Source organism: Aulonocara stuartgranti, assembly GCF_965226115.1.
Source record: "Aulonocara stuartgranti genome assembly, chromosome: 13".
Classification (NCBI taxonomy): Eukaryota; Metazoa; Chordata; class Actinopteri; order Cichliformes; family Cichlidae; genus Aulonocara; species Aulonocara stuartgranti.
This window is the reverse complement of record NC_138949.1, coordinates 32068931-32089872: the sequence shown is the minus strand read 5'-3', so window position 1 is coordinate 32089872 and position 20942 is coordinate 32068931. Positions and strand designations below refer to the sequence as shown.

The 20942-nt window shown below is 43.0% G+C and overlaps 2 protein-coding genes across 4 annotated transcripts; both read left to right on the top strand.

The window, feature by feature from the left end:
- Nucleotides 1-2590: 2590 nt before the first annotated feature.
- LOC309720362 (inverted formin-2-like) lies at nt 2591-9619 on the top strand. Its single transcript, XM_082557214.1, has 4 exons — nt 2591-3459; nt 8114-8275; nt 8363-8624; nt 8835-9619. Exons 2-4 carry the CDS (start codon nt 8147-8149, stop codon nt 9074-9076), a joined length of 633 nt encoding a protein of 210 aa, XP_082413340.1. The 5' UTR covers nt 2591-3459; nt 8114-8146; the 3' UTR covers nt 9077-9619.
- Nucleotides 9620-11978: 2359 nt separating this feature from the next.
- Nucleotides 11979-14962, top strand: LOC309720237 (uncharacterized protein). 3 transcript variants are annotated; one of them, XM_082556936.1, is made up of 9 exons: nt 11988-12156; nt 12239-12309; nt 12426-12546; nt 12681-12845; nt 13082-13669; nt 13741-14085; nt 14186-14254; nt 14500-14556; nt 14717-14962. In XM_082556936.1, exons 5-8 carry the CDS (start codon nt 13558-13560, stop codon nt 14553-14555), a joined length of 582 nt encoding a protein of 193 aa, XP_082413062.1. In that variant the 5' UTR covers nt 11988-12156; nt 12239-12309; nt 12426-12546; nt 12681-12845; nt 13082-13557; the 3' UTR covers nt 14556; nt 14717-14962. The 3 variants fall into 3 exon arrangements, 2 of the variants coding, with proteins under 2 accessions (XP_082413062.1, XP_082413063.1); XR_014280447.1 differs by lacking the exon at nt 14186-14254 and having other exon boundaries at nt 11979-12156; XM_082556937.1 differs by lacking the exon at nt 14186-14254 and having other exon boundaries at nt 11992-12156.
- The last annotated feature ends 5980 nt before the right edge of the window (nt 14963-20942 follow it).

Below are 20942 nucleotides of genomic sequence, written 5' to 3'. Positions count from 1 at the left end.
GGGAAACATTATTATTAAATGCTTAAGAATTTAACAAAGGTACAAAGAATTGTTGTTGCTCTTTTTGCTGCTCTGCAGTGCATTGTTTTCTTCAATATTTTAAAGGTTTTCTGTATAATTATCTGGGTTTATAGTCAACTGGATTTTTCACTTTTTGTTAAACTTACCATCATTATTGTATTATATATCTTGCAATAATATTACTAATATTAATAACAACTTTACTGATAAGTTTGCAGTCTCATGTGATAGGTTGTGTTCGGCAGTCTCATCAAGTCTCTAAGATAAGATAAGATACGACTTCATTGATCACACGTTGGGGAAATTTGTGTGTACAGATAGCAGAAGAAAAATACAGACAAATAAAAAAGAAAGAAGATAATACACTATATACAACGGTAGCATACACAATATGTGATTATGGATATAAATTTAATTATTCTAAGGATTGCTCATCTCTGGGGTTATCAGCCACCTAAAGCAACCTCTAAGATATATATAATAATTTACTTGTACTACAAAATGAACATACAGAAATATGTATAGAAAGACCTTAAACAGATTGCTTATTGGATATTGAAATTATACATGGTAGCACTTTCTATTACAGCTTGGTAATAAAGGTGAATAGTAGGATAACAAGGGGGAAACAACAGGGTAATAATGCGGTAATTTCTAAGTTATTACTATGCAACTACCAAAGTAATAACCATGTAATATCAAAATTCTCCTGACCATTTATCAATGGTCATGAGCATGAAGATTGGGGAAACCTGCAGTCAGCTGAGACTGAAGAAGTCACTTGGATAAGTGACAAAACGTTTCTCCCACTGAAAACGCTACGTCCAGATGAACTTTTGGTCCCAGAGAGGTACATTTTTCTCCAAAGCCTAATGAAGGGGGTTAACCTTGCAACTGCTCTAGGTAGGATATTTTATAGCACTTTAGTTTTAATCTTGCAGGCCTGCTAAAAAGGACAGATTATTAAATTTGCGTATCCAAAAATGTTGATCTCTCCATAGGGATTAAACCTGACAAGTTTTCTTTAAGTGCACTGTAAAAAATCTTAGGGACTGGTTTAGGCCATGGATGAGTATAATTTTTTGCCTGGAAAGAGAAAGCAACCCAATACGGAGCCCCGCAGGGGACATGGGAGAAAAAAAAAATTAGGGAGAAAAAAAAAAATTAGGGAGAAAAAAAAAAAATTAAGACGGACTTTTGCGAGATCCCGAGTTTGTTTTGCGAGATCTCGCAAAACTCCAACAATGGCGGCCGCTACTTAGTTGTAATATTACTCTTTCTGGGTCACAAAATACACTCTTAAGATCTTTTGAGGCGTGAATGTAGTTGTGTAAACGTCAGATACCTGCTCGGTTTACAAGACATCACATATTTGCAAAAGTGGAGATCTGACACTCACTAGCTCGAAGCTAACGGGAGGTCGAGACCTACTACAGCCGGGAGGAACACCGCTTTCCCGGCACATCGTGCCTCGACCTCCCGGTCGGCTTCGAGCTGGCGGCCTCGGAAGAATGCGGCTAAAACTTTTGCGAGCTCTCGCAAAAGTCCGTCTTAATTTTTTTTTCTCCCTAATTATTTTTTTTTTTCTCCCTAATTTTTTTTTTCTCCCATGTCCGCTGCGGGGCTCCGTGACCCAAAGCTAACTGCCAGGATTACATGTTTTTTACTGAAAAATACATTAGCCAGATCAAACATGTTGCAATATTCTGACCCTTTCTCAACCTCCACACCAAGTCAGTCGGCCTCAGTTTTTTCCTGGTTTTCCTTAACCTGATTTTCACGTGTCCCCACACTAAAAACAGTCTTCATTGTTCCTCTATGTTCTCTTCTCCCTCCTTGTTATCTTCTTCCTCCTGTCTGCTGCTGTCTTTCTCTCCCACATCCCGCAGCAGTTCATGGCTGTGACATCCCATACGGAAAAGATAGATATAAATCTTATAAAGTTTGTATCTGTCTTGTGTGAAACATGTATGAAAAGCATACAAGAGTGAAAACAGATACAAGATCCCTTGAAAAATTATATAAATGAAACTTGTATGTTTTGGATGCTTACTAAAACAATATATGAAAGTAATGAGAAAGTGGCCACTTTCATTAGTGGCCACTTATATGATTCACTATATGAAGTAGGCCACATCTTATGCAAGACTTATAAGTTTGTTCTATTTCTTTTCCGTATGGGATGTGCATTATCAGTGATACTTTTTTTTTTACAGTTTTTCTTCAGCCTTGTCTTGTTTTTCAGTCTCTTCTGTTGAAACTTTACTCCATCTGTGGCAAATTTCAAACTCAGACAGTCTTTCTGAGTCCACTCAGACACAGTGATATTGCAGGTGAACTTCCCAGCTTGTGATTCTCCATCCACCATGCTGTTTAATGTGCAACTGCTCCCTTTAACGTTTAAGGCATTTTTCAAGAATTATCTTTCATAATTCTCAGAATGCATTCAGTTTCATTAATTGTTACTTATTTATTCTTATTCTTTATTCATACCTTTATTATTGTTTATCTATAAAGAGTGTTTGGTTTCTCTTTTTTTTTCAAAAACAGGAAACTGGACTTTTTCTGTTTTAGGGTCTTTTAGGGTCTGGCCCACCAAAAAAAATGTAATAATACTAAAAGGGTTTTTAGTATTATTTCATATTTTTTCATTCTACTTTATTTATTTTGTGTCCCCTAGGGGCAGCTGGTGACCTGCAGTATCACCCTCTGCTATCCAGTTTACTGTCTGCACCCTTGTCAGTCTGTCTCTCTGTTACCCCAGCTTCACTTCCTATTCCCTTTCTTACTCATGTCTCACTTTATGCCTCTGACACTTGCAAAATACTTCACTCAGAACATTCAAAATCACTCTTTCCACAGTTTGCAATACTTCACTCAGGACAGTCACAATCATGTTCTCACACAATTTACAATAGCACTATTCTATTTGTTCCACTGCCTTATGCGTTAGGGCAAACTCCTCAGCCAGGACAGCTGCCTCTTGTAACGTGGCCACCTTCTGCATGCTCAGGTACATCACTGTCTGCTCAGGAAAACAGTTCTTAAACTCCTCCAGCAATATTAACTCGCACAGCGACTTAAAGTCTACAACAACACTCGCCTGACTCCAACTATCAAACAATATACACAGCAAAAACTGGAGTGTTAAAATTTCAGGGTTAAAGATGTTAGAGTTGATTTCCACTCTCAAAGTGTCATTTTAACACATTCTGATTCAAATAGTGTTCAGTGTTGGAGTTATTAAACAGTGTTATTCAAGTCCAAGCAAATGAACTCTGAAGAGAGTTATTTAACTTGGCAGGCCCCTGGGCTTCTGCCCAGGTAAACCCGTGGATCAATTAATAGTTTGCTCTGCCGGGCCGATTTTCCATGTGCTTCTGCTGGTTACACCGTGGTGGATGCCTGCCGTACTCATTGGAGTATTTTACACAAACGGTAAGTTATTCAAACTTATATAAAATTCACGGTATTCTATCGGCGCAGTGAGGTTTTCTTGATGTTTCTTGGTGTTCGGTTGCTGAAAACGAGCTTTAATAGAGGAGGAGATGTGTCGAAAATTCTATTTAGCCTCCAATGCTAATGTTAATGTTGCAGTCTTTTTACTCGTGACGGTAGACACTGCACGTGGAAGCGCCGCGCCACGTTCAGCTTTTTCCCTGTTCACACAGACACGTCTTTCTCCACGCCAGTTCATGAGCGTTTTTGCTTCTCTGTTTATTCAGAGCAATTTTTTCACAATTGATAAGTAAATAACATCCCAAAATAATTGAAGAGAGCTTGTTTTAGTCACTCCTGCTTTTACTTTGACATCGTCAAAGGCTTTTACTTTGGAAGTCAAAATCAGAATGACTTGATATTGATATGGTATCACTGTGGGGCTGTATACTGTTGATCTAAAGTGGAATTATCCTGTTGAAACATGAATTTTTCATTTAAGAGCATTTTGAAATCGTTAAAAGAGTAGGTCGTATATGGACAATTTGAAAAGGCTTTTATTTTGGAAGGCAAAATAAGATGGCCTTGATAGTGACAGGGCACAATTAGGGTACAAGGCTGTGTCATATAGTAGTGATGGCCAAATGAAGCTTTCCGAAGCACTGAAGCTTGTATTGAAAAATGGTTCATTACTCGAAGCTTTTCAACACAGTCCTCTCCGGTGACATCTGGTGGCGAATATTTTGAAGAGCAGCTTGAATCTGCAAAATAAAACGGACTGCTCAATAAAAAATTCACTGGGTGAATGGGTTAAATGCAGAGGAACTATTTCCCTATGGGGACTAACACGCACACTCAATCATCACTGCTCACTCAAGAGTGGAGTTCTCTCTGATATTGGGCCACCGTTCCGTTGCTTTGAACATGTAATTGGTTTTGTTTTCTCGATTGGGGGGCTGAAAAAAATGTAATGCGTATTTGCGTAATACATTTTGATCAATAAACTTTCCCTATTTAAACATGCACTATGGTGTGGCCTTTCTTTGCTCATAACTCCTTTATGTTGGTAAATACAATAAGTGAGCAACATATACAATATACATATGAGACTGCACAGCACATTATGGAGTATGCCCCTGCTGTGGAGTCCTGCCCCCATCTACTTGTCATTTAATCACTGGACAGCTGGACAGGTTCATACAAAATATTAGATTAGGCCAATTGTCCTATACATATTTTTGACCTAGGGGTGGGATTGATTGTGAACTGGAAAGGGAAAATGCTTAGGGGCTGAGTACGGCTGCATCGTTACTGATTTGTAGAATCATTTTGATTCGATACAGGATCCGATTCAATTTGATTGGAATCTTGAAAGTTTTGCCTCAGTCAGAAATATTACAATTCTGGTCATCTATCAGTATATATCCATAATTTCGTATCTATTAAAAGAAAGCTGACACATGTGAGACTTAATTAGAGATGTAAACAGAGAGTTATGAACCTGCAGCTGCAGAAGCCAGCGAAAAAAAAAAGAGGCAAACACAGCGCGGACCCGACGACACACCAAAATCTGACTCTGACGCGTCGGGTCCGCGCTCTGTGTTTACGTTTGTATGCAGAATCCGTAAACCTGCTCCCAGGTACTGTTTTAGCTGTATGGTGTTTGACGACATGTTGTGAGGTTTAACCTGAGATGCTGGCGTTTCAGGCATAATAACGTTAATTTACAAATCGACACAGGATTGTAATGAATCAATATAAATTTATCCAATTTAGCATGGATTGTAATCAGAAAGGCAATAATCAAAACCCACCCCTAATCAAGAACTTGCAAAGTAAAAACATGATCTATGTCAGGTAGCCCTTTTGTAATTTACATTTAAAAAGAGGATTAGTGTTACTGTGCGCTGGCTGAGTCTGTTTCTTTTCTTAGAAATAGTTTCTCCTGCCTTGGAGAAAATCCACTTGCATGGAACAGAAGAGGCTGTGGAGTGCAGGAACTGCACTGCAAGCTGGTAGATATGCAGGTATTCCTGGGTCCTGCAGACTATCACCTAACAACAATAAACAAAATGATTTTCTAAACTGTGTAGCAATGTAATGTACGTATAGTGTCAAATACATTGTTGTAGTCTTCATCAGCTTTAATTCACATGGAAGTGTTCCTAAAGTCATATGCTGTAATGAGATTTACATTATGAAAACATGATTTTGGACATTTCAGGTTTTTCACTTCGGCAGATAAAATGAATTGAGCAAAATCAACTCAAAATATTCCCACACGCCAGAACGTCCTCTCTTCCTCGCTGGCTCCATATCTGTCAGTGGAATGATCACCTCTTCGCTCTATGTCACCATCAACACACTCCACGAATCCCGTGGATGATTCACTTCCTTATATCCGTTTGAATCAGGTACCGAAGCAGTTACGTGCGTAATGAAGCTTCGGACGTCACTGGTCACGTGACTTTTGCCAAACGAAGCAAGCCTCGACACAGTGCTTCTGAACCAGTGTGTTGTTTTTTTCGACACACGCTCCGGAGCGTCAGCTTCAAGCGGGCCATCACTATCATATAGATCTAACATTAGAGTTTGAAAAAAAAGAAAAAGGAAAAAAAAAGCCTAAATTATATGTTATTATGTTCTTAACATACCTGTTAATTCACTCGAAGTTGGCTTTTATTTTGAAATCTGGTTTCCACATCCATTCCGTAATACTTTGAATACACAGGGAACGTAAAACAAACTGGAGGCTGGCTTGACTGCAAGTCTCGAATTGGAGGCCGGCTTGACACAAGTGACAGATTCCAGGTAAGTTTGTGTGATGAGCTTCTTCTGTTCCCGGTGAAATACACCTGTACCTGTGGGAGCAGCGGAGCGGCTGAAGCTGCTCCGTCCTCCGGCCGGTGTTGCTGAGCCGAACCCACCACAGCACCGAGTGAACTGAAGCTCAGACACTAAATTCGATTAATTTTGAAGGGAGTCCGGTTTGGCAGGCACAGCTCGACCTGTCAGCGGTTTTTAGCCACAACTGTGTTTAAACTTTTGAACCTTTGAATCGGAGCATGCGGGTCTGCTCTTATCCAATCACTGTATTGATCCATCAGCACTGAGATCAATGCATTTGTTCTTCTGTGAGGGTGTACCACTGACAGATATGCGCATGTGTACAGTGAAAGGTCTGTTTAAGTTGTTAAATGATGACAAACACCTGAGCTTCAGGTTTAAAGGATCATCCCTCAGTTTTTCCCGATACTGGAACAACTAGTGCTGAGTTTGTTTGCTGGTCCTTCTCTGAAGACTGAAACCTGCTGCTGCTGATGAGGAGCATTTGTTTCCGTGGTTAAAGTTCTGCTGCCGGGCGTGAGGAGGAGGCCACAGTTTAACCAAGCGATGAAGCATCTGTCCAAAAAGAGGAAGAGTCTTTATCCTGAGCTCATCTGCTGAGAAGGAATTTCTCCCCCCAGTCAGTCTGTCTTCACTCACACACACACCCACACACACCTTTACAGGTGAATTTCCTGCCTGTGTTTCTGCTGGTTTACACAGTCAGTGCTCACTTTATTAGGACCATGTTGCAGTGAGTCTGAAAGTTTCATGGTTGTGTTTAATATTCTGAAGCTTTACTGACGCAGGAAGGCTGGCTGGATGGGGGGGAGGGATTCAAATGCCCCGGGGGAGATTTGAATCCAGGCCTCTGGAAACACCCTTTGACCATGTGACTGACCTACTCCACCTTTCAAGTTTAAAGTTCAGGTTTTCTCACAGCGGCGCGTTAATGTGGCGAGCGTGCTCAGCTGTCAGGACATGCACACGCACTGAATACCAGAAATACCACATAGCTGACATATTTCACCCACCACGCTGTGACGTGCAGTCACTCTTCTTCACTGATGAAGACTCTGCAACACACTGAGTGCAGGATTCACGTAGCCTTCAGTCTGATTCATTCACTTTCCAAATCACAGCCACGATAGCTGTGAGCGCTTCGTGTTTATTTTTCTGTTACTGGAGCCAATCATGTGCTTTATTATCAGTCTGTTAATCAGCTGATCCTTCAGCCTGATTCACTGCATTCTTCTTCTTTTTCTCTGTTTCTTGTTATTCATGCATTCCACAGAGTGCCTTTGTCCTGTCTTCCTTCCCTCTCCCAAACTGGTCTGAGCCTGGCTCTGCTGGAGGTTTCTTCCTGTTAAAATTGAGGTTTTCCTTGCCACTGTCACAAAACTTCTTACTCATATGGTTGTTGAGAGTACAAAGACAGTACAGCATCTCAAGGTGACTGTTGTTGTGATTTGGAGCTTTGATTCGGAGCTGAATAAAACCAAGTTAAAACTGGTCCACATCAGAAGTGTACTCGAGCTGTCAGTCAGGAACATAATTCAAATAATAATTTATGACACAACTAAAGCCAAATGGAGTCCAATCACAGTAAAGGACTCTGACCTCCTGAGCAGATAAAGGCGTCCACTGGAGGAGCTCAGTTTGTGACTCAGAGATGTGTTAATGAATGTGAAACTGTGAGCCCGAGGCAGGCTGACACGGGCGTGATGTCATCGCTTGTGTCAGGTCTGCTTGTCATGGACGTTAAAAAGATGATGATGTCATTGATTGTTTGTGATTGATTACCTGTATCTGTTTTAACCCTCGTCAGCTCAAACATCGGTAAAACCTTTAGCCTGTCATCATGGCAACCAGTACCAAATGGGGGGCGGTAAAGGACCAGTTGACCAGAGGCCCCGCCACAGTCACTGACGGCAAGGTGGAGGCCAATCTGGAGAACGCTGACCCCGAGCTCTGCATCCGACTGCTGCAGGTAGGAAAGAAGCAGAACCTCAGGAGTCCTGCAGGGGAAGGAGAGGGCGTCTCACAGCTCTGACCGATGGTCACTCTGCCCCTCCAGGTTCCCACAGTGGTGAACTACTCGGGTCTGCAGCGGCGGCTGGAGGTGAGTAATCAGTCATGGATGGTGCAGTTCCTTGAACTACAGGGTTTGGACCTCCTGCTGGAGGCGCTGGAGGCTCTGTCGGGCCGCGGCTGCGCCCACATCGCCGATGCTCTGCTGCAGCTCACCTGCGTCAGCTGTGTCCGGACCATCATGAACTCGTCCGCAGGGCTGCATTTCATCCTGGACAACGAGGGCTACATCAGGATGCTGGCTCAAGGTGGGTGGAGGACCAGAAAGTTAGAATGAAGCAGATCTGCCTTAAAACCACCTTAAAATCATATTTACACGCTACCCTGAGCAACAGGTAGACTCAGGTGGCTGTTCCAGCCTAAGCTAAGCAGGTAGCCGGTGTACCTGTGAGGTGAAGATGACGACTCAGTCATTACTTATGAAAGCGGTAACTCCACCTCCTCCTATATGCCCTCAGCTCTCGACACGTCCAATGTCATGGTGAAGATGCAGCTGTTCCAGCTGCTGGCTGCTCTTGCCGTCTTCGACCCTCGGGGACACCACCTCGTCTTCGATGCACTCGACAACTACAAGGTATGCTCATGTCCTCGTCCACTTCCTCCTCTCTCCTTATTTCCTTCCTGTCCTTCCTTTTTTCCTTTTTTCCCTTCCTTCTCGGTCTCCTCTGAGGTGATTTGTGATTTCATGAGATCAGTTTAAGTAATCTGAACTCTGCCTCACGATGGCAGTCAGGACAGTTGGCGCTCAGTCATATAAACAGTTAAATGTTGCTGTAGGTCCAGGTCACTTTCAGAGGCTCTCTTGGCTGATTTCATTTGTTTAGAGGGGCATGTTTACCTGCTTGATGGACGAACCAACAGATGTCGCATGAGCTGGATGGGGAGACATGAGCAGGCCATTTGGGTCGGTTTGAAAAGCTTTATCGGCAGGACGTTAGCAAAAGGAAGTGCGAGTCAGTTTCACTTAGTTTCAAGGCTAACATGACAAGCAGAACAGCTCAAACTGAAAGCCACTGGCTGATTACCTAAGTCAGCAGAGAGCTCACAAAGCTCCACCACAGCTCCTCGCTGCCAGGTGAGAGCAACGACGACGTGGTCTGTGTACCATCAGGGCGTAACTGCAGATACACCATAACAAACAGCTGAACCTCAGACGCTGCAGATCTTATCGTCCCCGCCCAGCCTGTTCTCACAGGCTCTGAACTTACAGCATGGAATCATGGGATACCACACGTGTGCACACACACACTCGTTTTATTATCTTAGTGAGGACATCTCATTGACAGCTTCTCCCTCGAAGAGCTCTTCAGCACCATCAAGGCATTCAGAGACCTCTTCCTTCGAACCCTCAAGGTCAGCGCCAATCGCAGTGCGGCTCAGTCTGCAGGACTCATACCCTGCCGCACGTTTGCATGTGTCATTTAAACTATGTCTCAGCCAGCCAATCGGCTCTGACTTGAACCGTGACAAAGTGTGGTAGCTGCCACACATTAGTCCTGTTTCCCTGTAAATGTTAAGCTCCGCCCTCTCTGGGGGGCCGGTTAGCCTGCTGAAGTTTGAACTGTGTGTTCCTTTTATTCTTCGATCAGGAGAACGAAGGTCACAGGGAGCAGGAGAAGAGGAGGAAGAGGTTGGAGGAAGGGAGGAAACTGAGAGAAGAAGCCCCCACCAGAAAGATCAGCAAGTCAGACACCATTATTTCACCTTAAATCCTCCCTCCTTAAATGGAGAGACAGGTGTCCCTCACCTGTCTCTCCAGGTGTGGCAGGTGAAGGACAGGTCAAGTGCAAGTGGAGAACAGGTGAGACATGTGAAGGGCCGGTGACGGACAGGTCGAGAATCAATAGCTGACATCAGCAACATTTTTCTGCAACAGTTTATCAGCAGCTGAATATTTAAAGGAAATGATGTGACAGCATCAGGACGAGAAGAAAGTTTGTAAAGATTAAATGCTGCTGTACCTGTGAGGCTGTCAGGTGATGCAGTGACAGCTTTCACCTGTTGTTTGTGACACGTGCGCTAAGCTCACAGGGGAACGTGTGTCTGTGCTGCAGTTAGGACAGACATGGCCAATTGGGACGAAGGATGCACCGTCGACAACCTGCTGGCCGAGATCAGGAAGGGCTGCAGGCTGAGGAAGACAAGCCCACGGGCAGAGCCGGACGGTGGGGTCGAAGGTGAGAGCCCGGCAGGACTTCTGCAGACTTTCTTGTCACTACTGCTCGTTTGATCAAGTTCTCCTTTTCAGGTCACCCCGGGGTCACGCAGATGTCACCGGCCCAAGATAAGCCAGATTTTCCCGAGAAGCCTCGGGAGGAGGTCCGGACTCCCACACATCCACCTGCTGGAACCAGACCAGAACCGGAGCCAGCAGAGCCAGACAGAGCTGCCTCAGAGCTCCAGGCCCTCTGTGAACGCCCCGCAGCTGAGGTCCAGGGTCCGGAGTCTGAAGTGGACACCAGACCGGCGCAGTAGGAAGTACAGCACACAGCTAGTCAGCAGGATGTGACCCAGGTCAACAGGAGCAAAGATCCTAACCCGGAAGATTCTGCTCCCCGGAACGCATCAAACACCTTAGACACCAGCCCAGCAGGTAGAGTGAGGCGCTGTGCTCTCTGCTTCAGGCTTTGAGCACGCTCAGTGCTGCTGTTTGTTTCTGAAACATGGAAATTTTAATGCTTCCTGTCCCACAGCCCACCCACACAGATCAAGTTGTGTTCAGTGTTTGCAGCAGAGTGACGGAGACTCGGCCGCAGATTACAGTTGAGTGGAGTCGAGATTGCCATACCATGGTGATGTAGCCGGGTCAGTCTGGCTGTTGTGATGTAGCTCTGAGTCTATGAGGTCACTTCCTGTTCCTGAACATTAGTGTTTCCTGTGACATGGTGAGCTGAGGCTCAGGCTGTAAGGTCTCATTAAGACGATGATAGAACATCCTTTAGTGTTGATGATGAAATAAGCTTTATATCTAGAAACCGACCAATCGTATCCTCTCTTTGATCTCCAGAAGGCCACACAGGAAGAAAGCGTTTGAAGAAAAAGAAAAAATGCATCCTTCAGTGAGGTGAGCTCACCTGCAGCTGTGCATAAATCCACGTCAGCGGCGATTCACTGCTGTCCTTCACTCTAAAGCATTTCATTGGTCGAAATGTTTTTATGTTGTGGGATTTAAGGTCTTTTTTTTAAATATCATTTATTATTTTATTCTTCTTCTATGGTTCCAGGTACATGGGTCAGGACTTGTTTCTGTGGCGACAGGACTGGACCTGCAGGAGAACAAAGTGTTTAACCCTCTGTAGAACCTGGGACCATTTCGTGGCCTTTGCGTTTTTTAATTCCACACCATTTCCACTGTGTTTTACGGAAGAGGATTAGGGCCACTGGAAAAAAAAAAAAGGAAAGAATTCTGACTTTAATCTCAGAATTCTGAAAAAAAGAAGTCAGAATTCTGAGATTAAAGTCAGAATTCTGACTTTTTTCAGAATTCTGAGATTAAAGTCAGAATTCTGAGATTAAAGTCAGAATTCTGAGATTAAAGTCAGAATTCTGAGAAAAAAGTCAGAATTCTGAGATTAAAGTCAGAATTCTGACTTTAATCTCAGAATTCTGAAAAAAAGAAGTCAGAATTCTGACTTTAATCTCAGAAAAAAAAAAGTCAGAATTCTGAGATTAAAGTCAGAATTCTGAGATTAAAGTCAGAATTCTGAGATTAAAGTCAGAATTCTGACCGAAACCAAATCCAACAAGTCGAGAGTCACGCTGCTGCACCACATCCTGCAGGTAATGCTGGGAATACTACGAATACTGGGGAATACTGCAGTATTCTCATAATAATTCAGTTGCTGCTGTTTGTGACCCTTAGGAGGCTGAAGAGAATCACCCCGACCTGCTCAACCTGCCCGATGACCTGGAGATCTGTGCAAAGGCTGCTGGGTAAACACATATAGGAGTTCAGTCACGTACAGACTGCTGGGTGGAGTCTGTGACGTGGTAGCTCAGGTGTTTCGCCTGCAGCGGTGTTAAATGTTGCCCTCTGACTCCACCTGCAGGCTCAGCTTGGACTCTATTCAGTCTGAAACAAAGACTCTAAACAAACGGCTGAAAAACTCAGAGAGGAGCGTTTCCTCCTCATCTGACGACATGAAGGAGCAGTACCTGTCCACCATACAGGTGAGTCACTCAGGATGAGGCTGTCACCTTTACGGGCAGATAAATCCAGTCTGTACACTCACTGACACCGTTTTAGTGGGACAGACCTGCTGTTCCAGGTGAACTTACCTGTTGTTCTTATGTGGTGTTACCAGGAGAGCCTGCAGGCTGTTGAGCAGCTGCAACTCCTGCTGTCATCTGTGGAGGAGCAGAGGAAGCACCTGTCCGCCTACCTCTGTGAGGACAGCAGCAGCTTCTCCCTCGAAGAGCTCTTCAGCACCATCAAGGCATTCAGAGACCTCTTCCTTCGAACCCTCAAGGTCAGCGCCAATCGCAGTGCGGCTCAGTCTGCAGGACTCATACCCTGCCGCACGTTTGCATGTGTCATTTAAACTATGTCTCAGCCAGCCAATCGGCTCTGACTTGAACCGTGACAAAGTGTGGTAGCTGCCACACATTAGTCCTGTTTCCCTGTAAATGTTAAGCTCCGCCCTCTCTGGGGGGCCGGTTAGCCTGCTGAAGTTTGAACTGTGTGTTCCTTTTATTCTTCGATCAGGAGAACGAAGGTCACAGGGAGCAGGAGAAGAGGAGGAAGAGGTTGGAGGAAGGGAGGAAACTGAGAGAAGAAGCCCCCACCAGAAAGATCAGCAAGTCAGACACCATTATTTCACCTTAAATCCTCCCTCCTTAAATGGAGAGACAGGTGTCCCTCACCTGTCTCTCCAGGTGTGGCAGGTGAAGGACAGGTCAAGTGCAAGTGGAGAACAGGTGAGACATGTGAAGGGCCGGTGACGGACAGGTCGAGAATCAATAGCTGACATCAGCAACATTTTTCTGCAACAGTTTATCAGCAGCTGAATATTTAAAGGAAATGATGTGACAGCATCAGGACGAGAAGAAAGTTTGTAAAGATTAAATGCTGCTGTACCTGTGAGGCTGTCAGGTGATGCAGTGACAGCTTTCACCTGTTGTTTGTGACACGTGCGCTAAGCTCACAGGGGAACGTGTGTCTGTGCTGCAGTTAGGACAGACATGGCCAATTGGGACGAAGGATGCACCGTCGACAACCTGCTGGCCGAGATCAGGAAGGGCTGCAGGCTGAGGAAGACAAGCCCACGGGCAGAGCCGGACGGTGGGGTCGAAGGTGAGAGCCCGGCAGGACTTCTGCAGACTTTCTTGTCACTACTGCTCGTTTGATCAAGTTCTCCTTTTCAGGTCACCCCGGGGTCACGCAGATGTCACCGGCCCAAGATAAGCCAGATTTTCCCGAGAAGCCTCGGGAGGAGGTCCGGACTCCCACACATCCACCTGCTGGAACCAGACCAGAACCGGAGCCAGCAGAGCCAGACAGAGCTGCCTCAGAGCTCCAGGCCCTCTGTGAACGCCCCGCAGCTGAGGTCCAGGGTCCGGAGTCTGAAGTGGACACCAGACCGGCGCAGCAGGAAGTCCAGCACACAGCTAGTCAGCAGGATGTGACCCAGGTCAACAGGAGCAAAGATCCTAACCCGGAAGATTCTGCTCCCCGGAACGCATCAAACACCTTAGACACCAGCCCAGCAGGTAGAGTGAGGCGCTGTGCTCTCTGCTTCAGGCTTTGAGCACGCTCAGTGCTGCTGTTTGTTTCTGAAACATGGAAATTTTAATGCTTCCTGTCCCACAGCCCACCCACACAGATCAAGTTGTGTTCAGTGTTTGCAGCAGAGTGACGGAGACTCGGCCGCAGATTACAGTTGAGTGGAGTCGAGATTGCCATACCATGGTGATGTAGCCGGGTCAGTCTGGCTGTTGTGATGTAGCTCTGAGTCTATGAGGTCACTTCCTGTTCCTGAACATTAGTGTTTCCTGTGACATGGTGAGCTGAGGCTCAGGCTGTAAGGTCTCATTAAGACGATGATAGAACATCCTTTAGTGTTGATGATGAAATAAGCTTTATATCTAGAAACCGACCAATCGTATCCTCTCTTTGATCTCCAGAAGGCCACACAGGAAGAAAGCGTTTGAAGAAAAAGAAAAAATGCATCCTTCAGTGAGGTGAGCTCACCTGCAGCTGTGCATAAATCCACGTCAGCGGCGATTCACTGCTGTCCTTCACTCTAAAGCATTTCATTGGTCGAAATGTTTTTATGTTGTGGGATTTAAGGTCTTTTTTTTAAATATCATTTATTATTTTATTCTTCTTCTATGGTTCCAGGTACATGGGTCAGGACTTGTTTCTGTGGCGACAGGACTGGACCTGCAGGAGAACAAAGTGTTTAACCCTCTGTAGAACCTGGGACCATTTCGTGGCCTTTGCGTTTTTTAATTCCACACCATTTCCACTGTGTTTTACGGAAGAGGATTAGGGCCACTGGAAAAAAAAAAGGAAAGAATTCTGACTTTAATCTCAGAATTCTGAAAAAAAGAAGTCAGAATTCTGAGATTAAAGTCAGAATTCTGACTTTTTTCAGAATTCTGAGATTAAAGTCAGAATTCTGAGATTAAAGTCAGAATTCTGAGATTAAAGTCAGAATTCTGAGATTAAATTCTGAGAAAAAAGTCAGAATTCTGAGAAAAAAGTCAGAATTCTGAGAAAAAAGTCAGAATTCTGACTTTAATCTCAGAAAAAAAAAAAAGTCAGAATTCTGAGATTAAAGTCAGAATTCTGACTTTAATCTCAGAATTCTGAGATTAAAGTCAGAATTGTTTTGTTTTTTTCCAGTGGCCCTAATCCTCTTCCGTAGTTTTTAATGGAGTATAGCCAAATTTTCAAACATGTATTTTTTTTTCCCATTTTATTTTAAAATTTCAGTCTGAGTTTTTTAAATGAGCTTAAATGGCTGAATAAAAGGCATACATCCACTATCGAACCTCGTGGCCGATTTCTGCCCCTTGAAACCCATTATAAATGCTATTTTTCACTGCAAATTAATTACGGTCAAAGGGATCGTCGATGTTTAAGTTTCACTTTCATTTTGGAGGAGGCCTTAGAGTTGTAATTTTTTTATTTGTCCACCGGGTGGCGCCCTTGCTTCACATTTGACCCCTGCTGGAAAACAGCGGGCTGCTTAAACAGACCTGCGGGAAAGGAAGCCTGATTCCCGGCGTGCAGCAGCGGCTTCGCCCGCTGATCGGGCGGGACCATTTTCGGTCCCTAGGACCGTGAGAGGGTGCATTTTTTTTTTTTTTTTTTTTTTTTTGGTCAACAGGAAATGACGTATTTGTTGTCACGTGTGTGCTGGAAAAAGGAGTCCCCGGTGATCGTACCCCGGGAAGATGCACTTTTTTCGGCCTAGAGGAGCAGCATTTGCCGCCTGGAGAGCAGGAGCATGTGCAGAAGACCAACCGGAGAGTTGGTGAACAGGTTGGCAAACCATGAAAGCCATATGTGTGGTGCTTCAACAAACACTCGTCCAGAGTGATCAACATAACAGTGTGTCGGGTTGACTTTTATACAAACAAACCAAAAAAAACAAAAACATGTCATTGTGAAGCTTTGGCAAATACTAGATTGGTCAACTGATGTGCCGTAAGCATCTGTCAGGCTCTCTGACAGTTAGTTAGTGTTGCCTACAGTTAAAATATATAATTGTGGTGAAGAGTTAGTATGATTTTACATAAATGGAATCCACATTTAGGAGCCCTTCAGTAAATCCAGGCCAAGCTAAGAAGATGAGCAATGGGAGAAAGACCAAGGACAGAACACATGGAGATGACTGACCAGCGAGCTTTTAATGCTTAAATCTCGTCAAAGTAACTTTTTGTTGTGACTAAATTGTAAAGAGGGATGTGTGTGTATAGAAAGATGGCTGTTAGAGTAGCAGATGTTTAATTTTGTCTAAATTCACTATTAATTTACCTAATCAATTCAAATCAGAGGGAGAGGACAAAGAGATTGTACAAGATCAGGAAGAACAAGGTGAGCCAAAGAGTGAAGGGAGATGGAAAAAACAATAATTATTTTTCACAAAATAATTTTACATACAATTCATGAATATTTTGTGTGCTTTCCAGTAGCTTGCTTAAAAAAGGCAGTGGACATTGTAAACATAACATACTAACATGAACTAGAAAATTATTTGCGAGCAAAAATGCAATGTGAATGAGACTAAAAGTGAAGAAGTCACTTGGATGAATGACGTAGCGTTTCTCCCACTGAAAACACAACGTCCAGATGAACACAATCAACCTTATTGCATACTCTGAAGTAGTTAAGTTTCAGAGTAGGGTAGGTTTGAAGAGATTTGAAGATTTTGCCATTCATTTGAATGGGAAGAGAAATTTTAAAAAGTTTAAAAGTTACAACAAAGAAAAGCAATAGCAGCGTAGTCCTGAATGTAAACTGTCAATGTAAAATCAGCCCTCTTACCAGTTTGCTTCTTGTCCAGGTGTATCGAGTTGCAGTGTGATTTTCCTTCTGTCTTTAATGAGTAATGGTACTTTAAGTGCTTGATGATTTGGTGGACTGACTGTGCTGCATGTAGCTATGAGACTGAAGCAATGTTGTGCATGTTTCTCTGCTTGTCTGCATTGCCACAAATTGTTCTATTTGGTGATGTATCATAGAACTGTACTATATAGTGTATGTAAGTTTGTATGTTTGCTAGTAACTACCATCAACCTAAGGTCTCAGCTAATTTATCTTTGCAGAGATGTTCATTTGATTGTAACAGCAGTAGGAAAGAGCAGTAACAAGAGTAGGACAGCTAAGCTAATTATGGCTAAACATTTGGAATTTAGTGAAAGCAAAAATGGACCTTGCAAAGATGGATAGGTTTATTTAGAAAGTCAGCTATTTACATTTAGTGTTCGTCCCAAGTAGGAGATTTTGAATTGAGTCTAAATTGACCGCAAATTTACTTAACTTGTTAAAATCAACCAGGCTGTTACTGAAGCAGTCGAGGAATTACCTTTGAGGTCTCAGTCATAGGTATTAATGCAAAATCTAACATTACACTAACCTTATATTTTTGTAAAAGGCAAAATGGACTTTTTTCCAGGGTGGGGGAGTGTTTCATGTCTGTAAGTTAAAATTGTTATTTTTGTTGTTTCCTGATTTCTAAGAATTGGGAGAACAATTACATGCTAACAAAATGATGCATTTTGGTTGCCCATGTTTGGTGTTGCTTTGGGCTTAGGGTAATCACTGACGATGACTTACACCTAAAAGAGCTCAAAATCAGAAAACGTTGCTCTAAAACATGTTGACATGGTAAATGAAAATGAACAATAATCCAAATTGATCATGCAAACTGAAAGACTACTTACTATGTTTCTCTTGTTACTTCATTAGCCTCAGTGTTCTCAGATCATTCTTTACATAAAAGCACCCAGTTGTCTTGCAAAGAATGTGTAGGATTAGTGAAATCACACACATTCGAAGATACTGGTAGTTATTGTTTCAAATGCCTATTTCATGACAACCAGGCTAAATTCATCTAAGGGAGTATGAAAGAGATTATCTGGATGCTGAAATGATTGGTAAAATACATTAGGCCAATAATAGTAGACCTGTGCTACATTTGTCCAGCTAGGCAACACATATTTCTGCATAAGAGATACATGAGACACCCTTTAAATAAGCAAATTTCATGTTTAAAACATGGAAATGCAGCCAAAATGGACCATACAATGGCCTCAGTGAACACATCGGCACATAAGTAGAGATGAGGAAACTCAGTCACATTAGATATTAATATTACTATGAGTAAATTATATATATTATATATTCTGTTACATGGTTTAAAGAATACAATGTGATAATCACACATGAGAACGCTGTTTCCAGTTATACAAATTAATTTTATTTCACTATTAAAGAAACCAATTATGTGAATAAAAGCTCACCACAAGAACATCTCCCAACCCAGTCTTACAAAGTTGCAGTTACAATAAAAAACTGTTGGTGAGCTAAAAAACAATCCTGGTGCTGATGCTTGTCATTGAACGTTTTGGACAGAGCTCTTGATTGAAATGCCTACCGTTGTGTGTAGGCATTTCGGTCCAGATGTTATGGAGTTCAGTTCAGCTAAGATGTATTTCTAAAGCACCGGATCGCAAAAATAGCCGCTTCTCGGCTGTTTATATTGTAAGGTAAAGACCATACAATATAAGAGAGAAAACCCCCCAACAATCAGATGATCCCCTGTGAGCAAACCCTTGATGACAGTGTCTGTGAAGGTTATCAGTCATCAAGGCCATTGGTGACGGTGGGAAAGAAAAACTCCCTTTTAACAGGAAGAAACTTTCGGCAGAACCAGGCTCAGTGAGGGGCGGCCATCTGCCTCGACCGGTTGGGGGGGGGGCACAGCTGTTATAACCCCTGACGCAGCATAGCTTCTAATTCTGAAAGATACGTAGATACCTTAAACCTGCACTCTATGCAGGACACCAAGCGATGACACAACTTGCAGTACTATAGGAGTCTATGCAGAAACAGTTTTCTCTCTTGAATCTCTGTAATTCTTTTGCTACTGAGTGTCTGGGTGCAGTCACTCATTTTGGGCCAATTAAATCAAATGAACTTCCATTGTCTGAGTTATAGCCCTATTGAACCTGCGTTAACCAGGTTTAATAGGGAGGGCCAAAGTCCTAGTTGTGCTAAATTTCCTCGAATTCTCCTCGGAGATTTTCGAGTAGCTTCCTTTGTTCTTGAAAGTTCTTTTCCATTTGTCTCATCGCTTCCCGTCCATTCCACATCTTTTTGGTAAGGTCGCTAACCGTATTTTCTAAGGCCTTATTTTGTTGTTTGAGTATGTCAACTTGGACATCGTAGTTGTTTATCAGATTGTTATGTGCTTCCTGTGAAACTTTGCAAACCCAAGCTCAGACTCCCAACGCCATGTCTTGTTTTCAAGGCTTCCTGTACATTACACAGATTTTTCTTGACAAGCTCTCTTTTCAGTGCCTCACATTCATGGCACAACAACTCCTTTTCTCTGTTGGTCTTGTTAAAATCATGTTGGTTGTCCTTTTCCATGTCTCCCACTTTTATAACCGAGCCTGTCTTGCTGCTTTGCATCTCTCCGATTTCTGCCTCCATTTCCTGCATCACCTCTTTCTGTTGCAGGTCTCTTTTCCTCTTGTTTTTAGAGAACCCACGTCGTTTGAAGAGAACTTCAGCGTTTCTTTGGAGAATTTTGTTCTCAATTAGGAGCTCTCTTTTCACTGCCTCAAATTGATGGTACAAAAACTCCTTTTCTCTGTTGGTCACGTTAAAATCATGTTGGGAGTCTTTCTCAGTGGCTTTGGAGATCCGTGATTCTCCTTTCACACCCTCATCGTGTGGTTTCAGTTCTTTTTGAGAATCACCACTCCTTTTGGAAAGCTCCTGGAGGTCCTGTTCAAGAAGTTCGTTATGCCTCAATATGTCAATTTCATGTGCAAAGCATTGGAGTTCCAGGGTCTGTCTGAGCTGTTCACTGTCCGTTGTTTTGTTTTCCTCATTCATGATCCTTTTTCTTTCTTCACTCTCTTGTAACTCTTTAAAGGCTGTGTTTGCCTGATGGAGCTCAGTTTTAACAGCCTGTATTTCCTGTTGCATGTCATCTTTTTCCTTTTCAAAGTCCCTTTTCAGCTCACACATGCGTTTTACCGTCACATCATTTTCCTCTCTTAAAGACGGGTTGTCTCCCACTTTTATAACCAAGCCTGTCTTGCTGCTTTGCAACTCTCTGATTTCTGCCTCCATTTCCTGCATCACCTCTTTCTGTTGCTGGATCTCTTTGGTTTTGGAGCTGTTTAAATCCTTTAGAATTTGGTTACAATATTCCAGCTCTTGAATTTTGAAGTGAATTGTTTCATTCTCTAGTTGCAGGTCTCTTTTCCTCTTGTTTTTAGAGAACCCACTTCGTTTGAAGAGAACTTCAATGTTTTTTTGGAGAATCTTGTTCTCATTTATGAGCTCTCTTTTTTGCTCCTTAAGGTCGGCGTTCTCGACTTTAAGGTCACGTATGGTAGAGTTTTGTTGTTTGAGAGTTTTATTCTCATTTTTCAGCTCTTTGATTTGCTGTTGAAGTTTTTCGTTCTCGGCTCTCATGTTGCATACAACAGGATTTGACAGACTCATATTTCAAATTGAAGTTGATGCTAAATCTCTGTACTAACTAAAAGATTTTTTAAAAAGACGGTCAACTGTGTCAGAAACGGAAGTTTCGAGTAGTTTAAGTGTTTTCCTGCCTAGTGAATTCTTCCACTCTCTTTGAAAGACTGACAAGAGTGAGAACCTCTCCCCTATTTATAGGTTTTCGGGTGCTGATGTCATAAAGAAGATCAGAGATCAAAGGGATTCTGGTGAAACGTCACTGTGTCTGGTCTGGGCAGTTCTGAATTGAATAATAACAAAATGACGGGGGGCGTGTCTGGTAGCCATGTGAAGACGTGTTGTACAGGGCTCCTCAATGGACTAACTTTTTTCATAATTCCATTGCTCCAAAGCTAAC

Coding starts and splice junctions, on each gene's coding strand:
- LOC309720362 (XM_082557214.1), top strand. CDS start 8,147: ATGGCAACCAGTACCAAATGGGGGGCGGTAAAGGACCAGTTGACCAGA. Junction 8,276..8,362: donor TCTGCATCCGACTGCTGCAG/GTAGGAAAGAAG, acceptor CTGCCCCTCCAG/GTTCCCACAGTGGTGAACTA. Junction 8,625..8,834: donor CATCAGGATGCTGGCTCAAG/GTGGGTGGAGGA, acceptor ATATGCCCTCAG/CTCTCGACACGTCCAATGTC.
- LOC309720237 (XM_082556936.1), top strand. CDS start 13,558: ATGGCCAATTGGGACGAAGGATGCACCGTCGACAACCTGCTGGCCGAG. Junction 13,670..13,740: donor GCCGGACGGTGGGGTCGAAG/GTGAGAGCCCGG, acceptor TCTCCTTTTCAG/GTCACCCCGGGGTCACGCAG. Junction 14,255..14,499: donor AGACTCGGCCGCAGATTACA/GTTGAGTGGAGT, acceptor TTTGATCTCCAG/AAGGCCACACAGGAAGAAAG.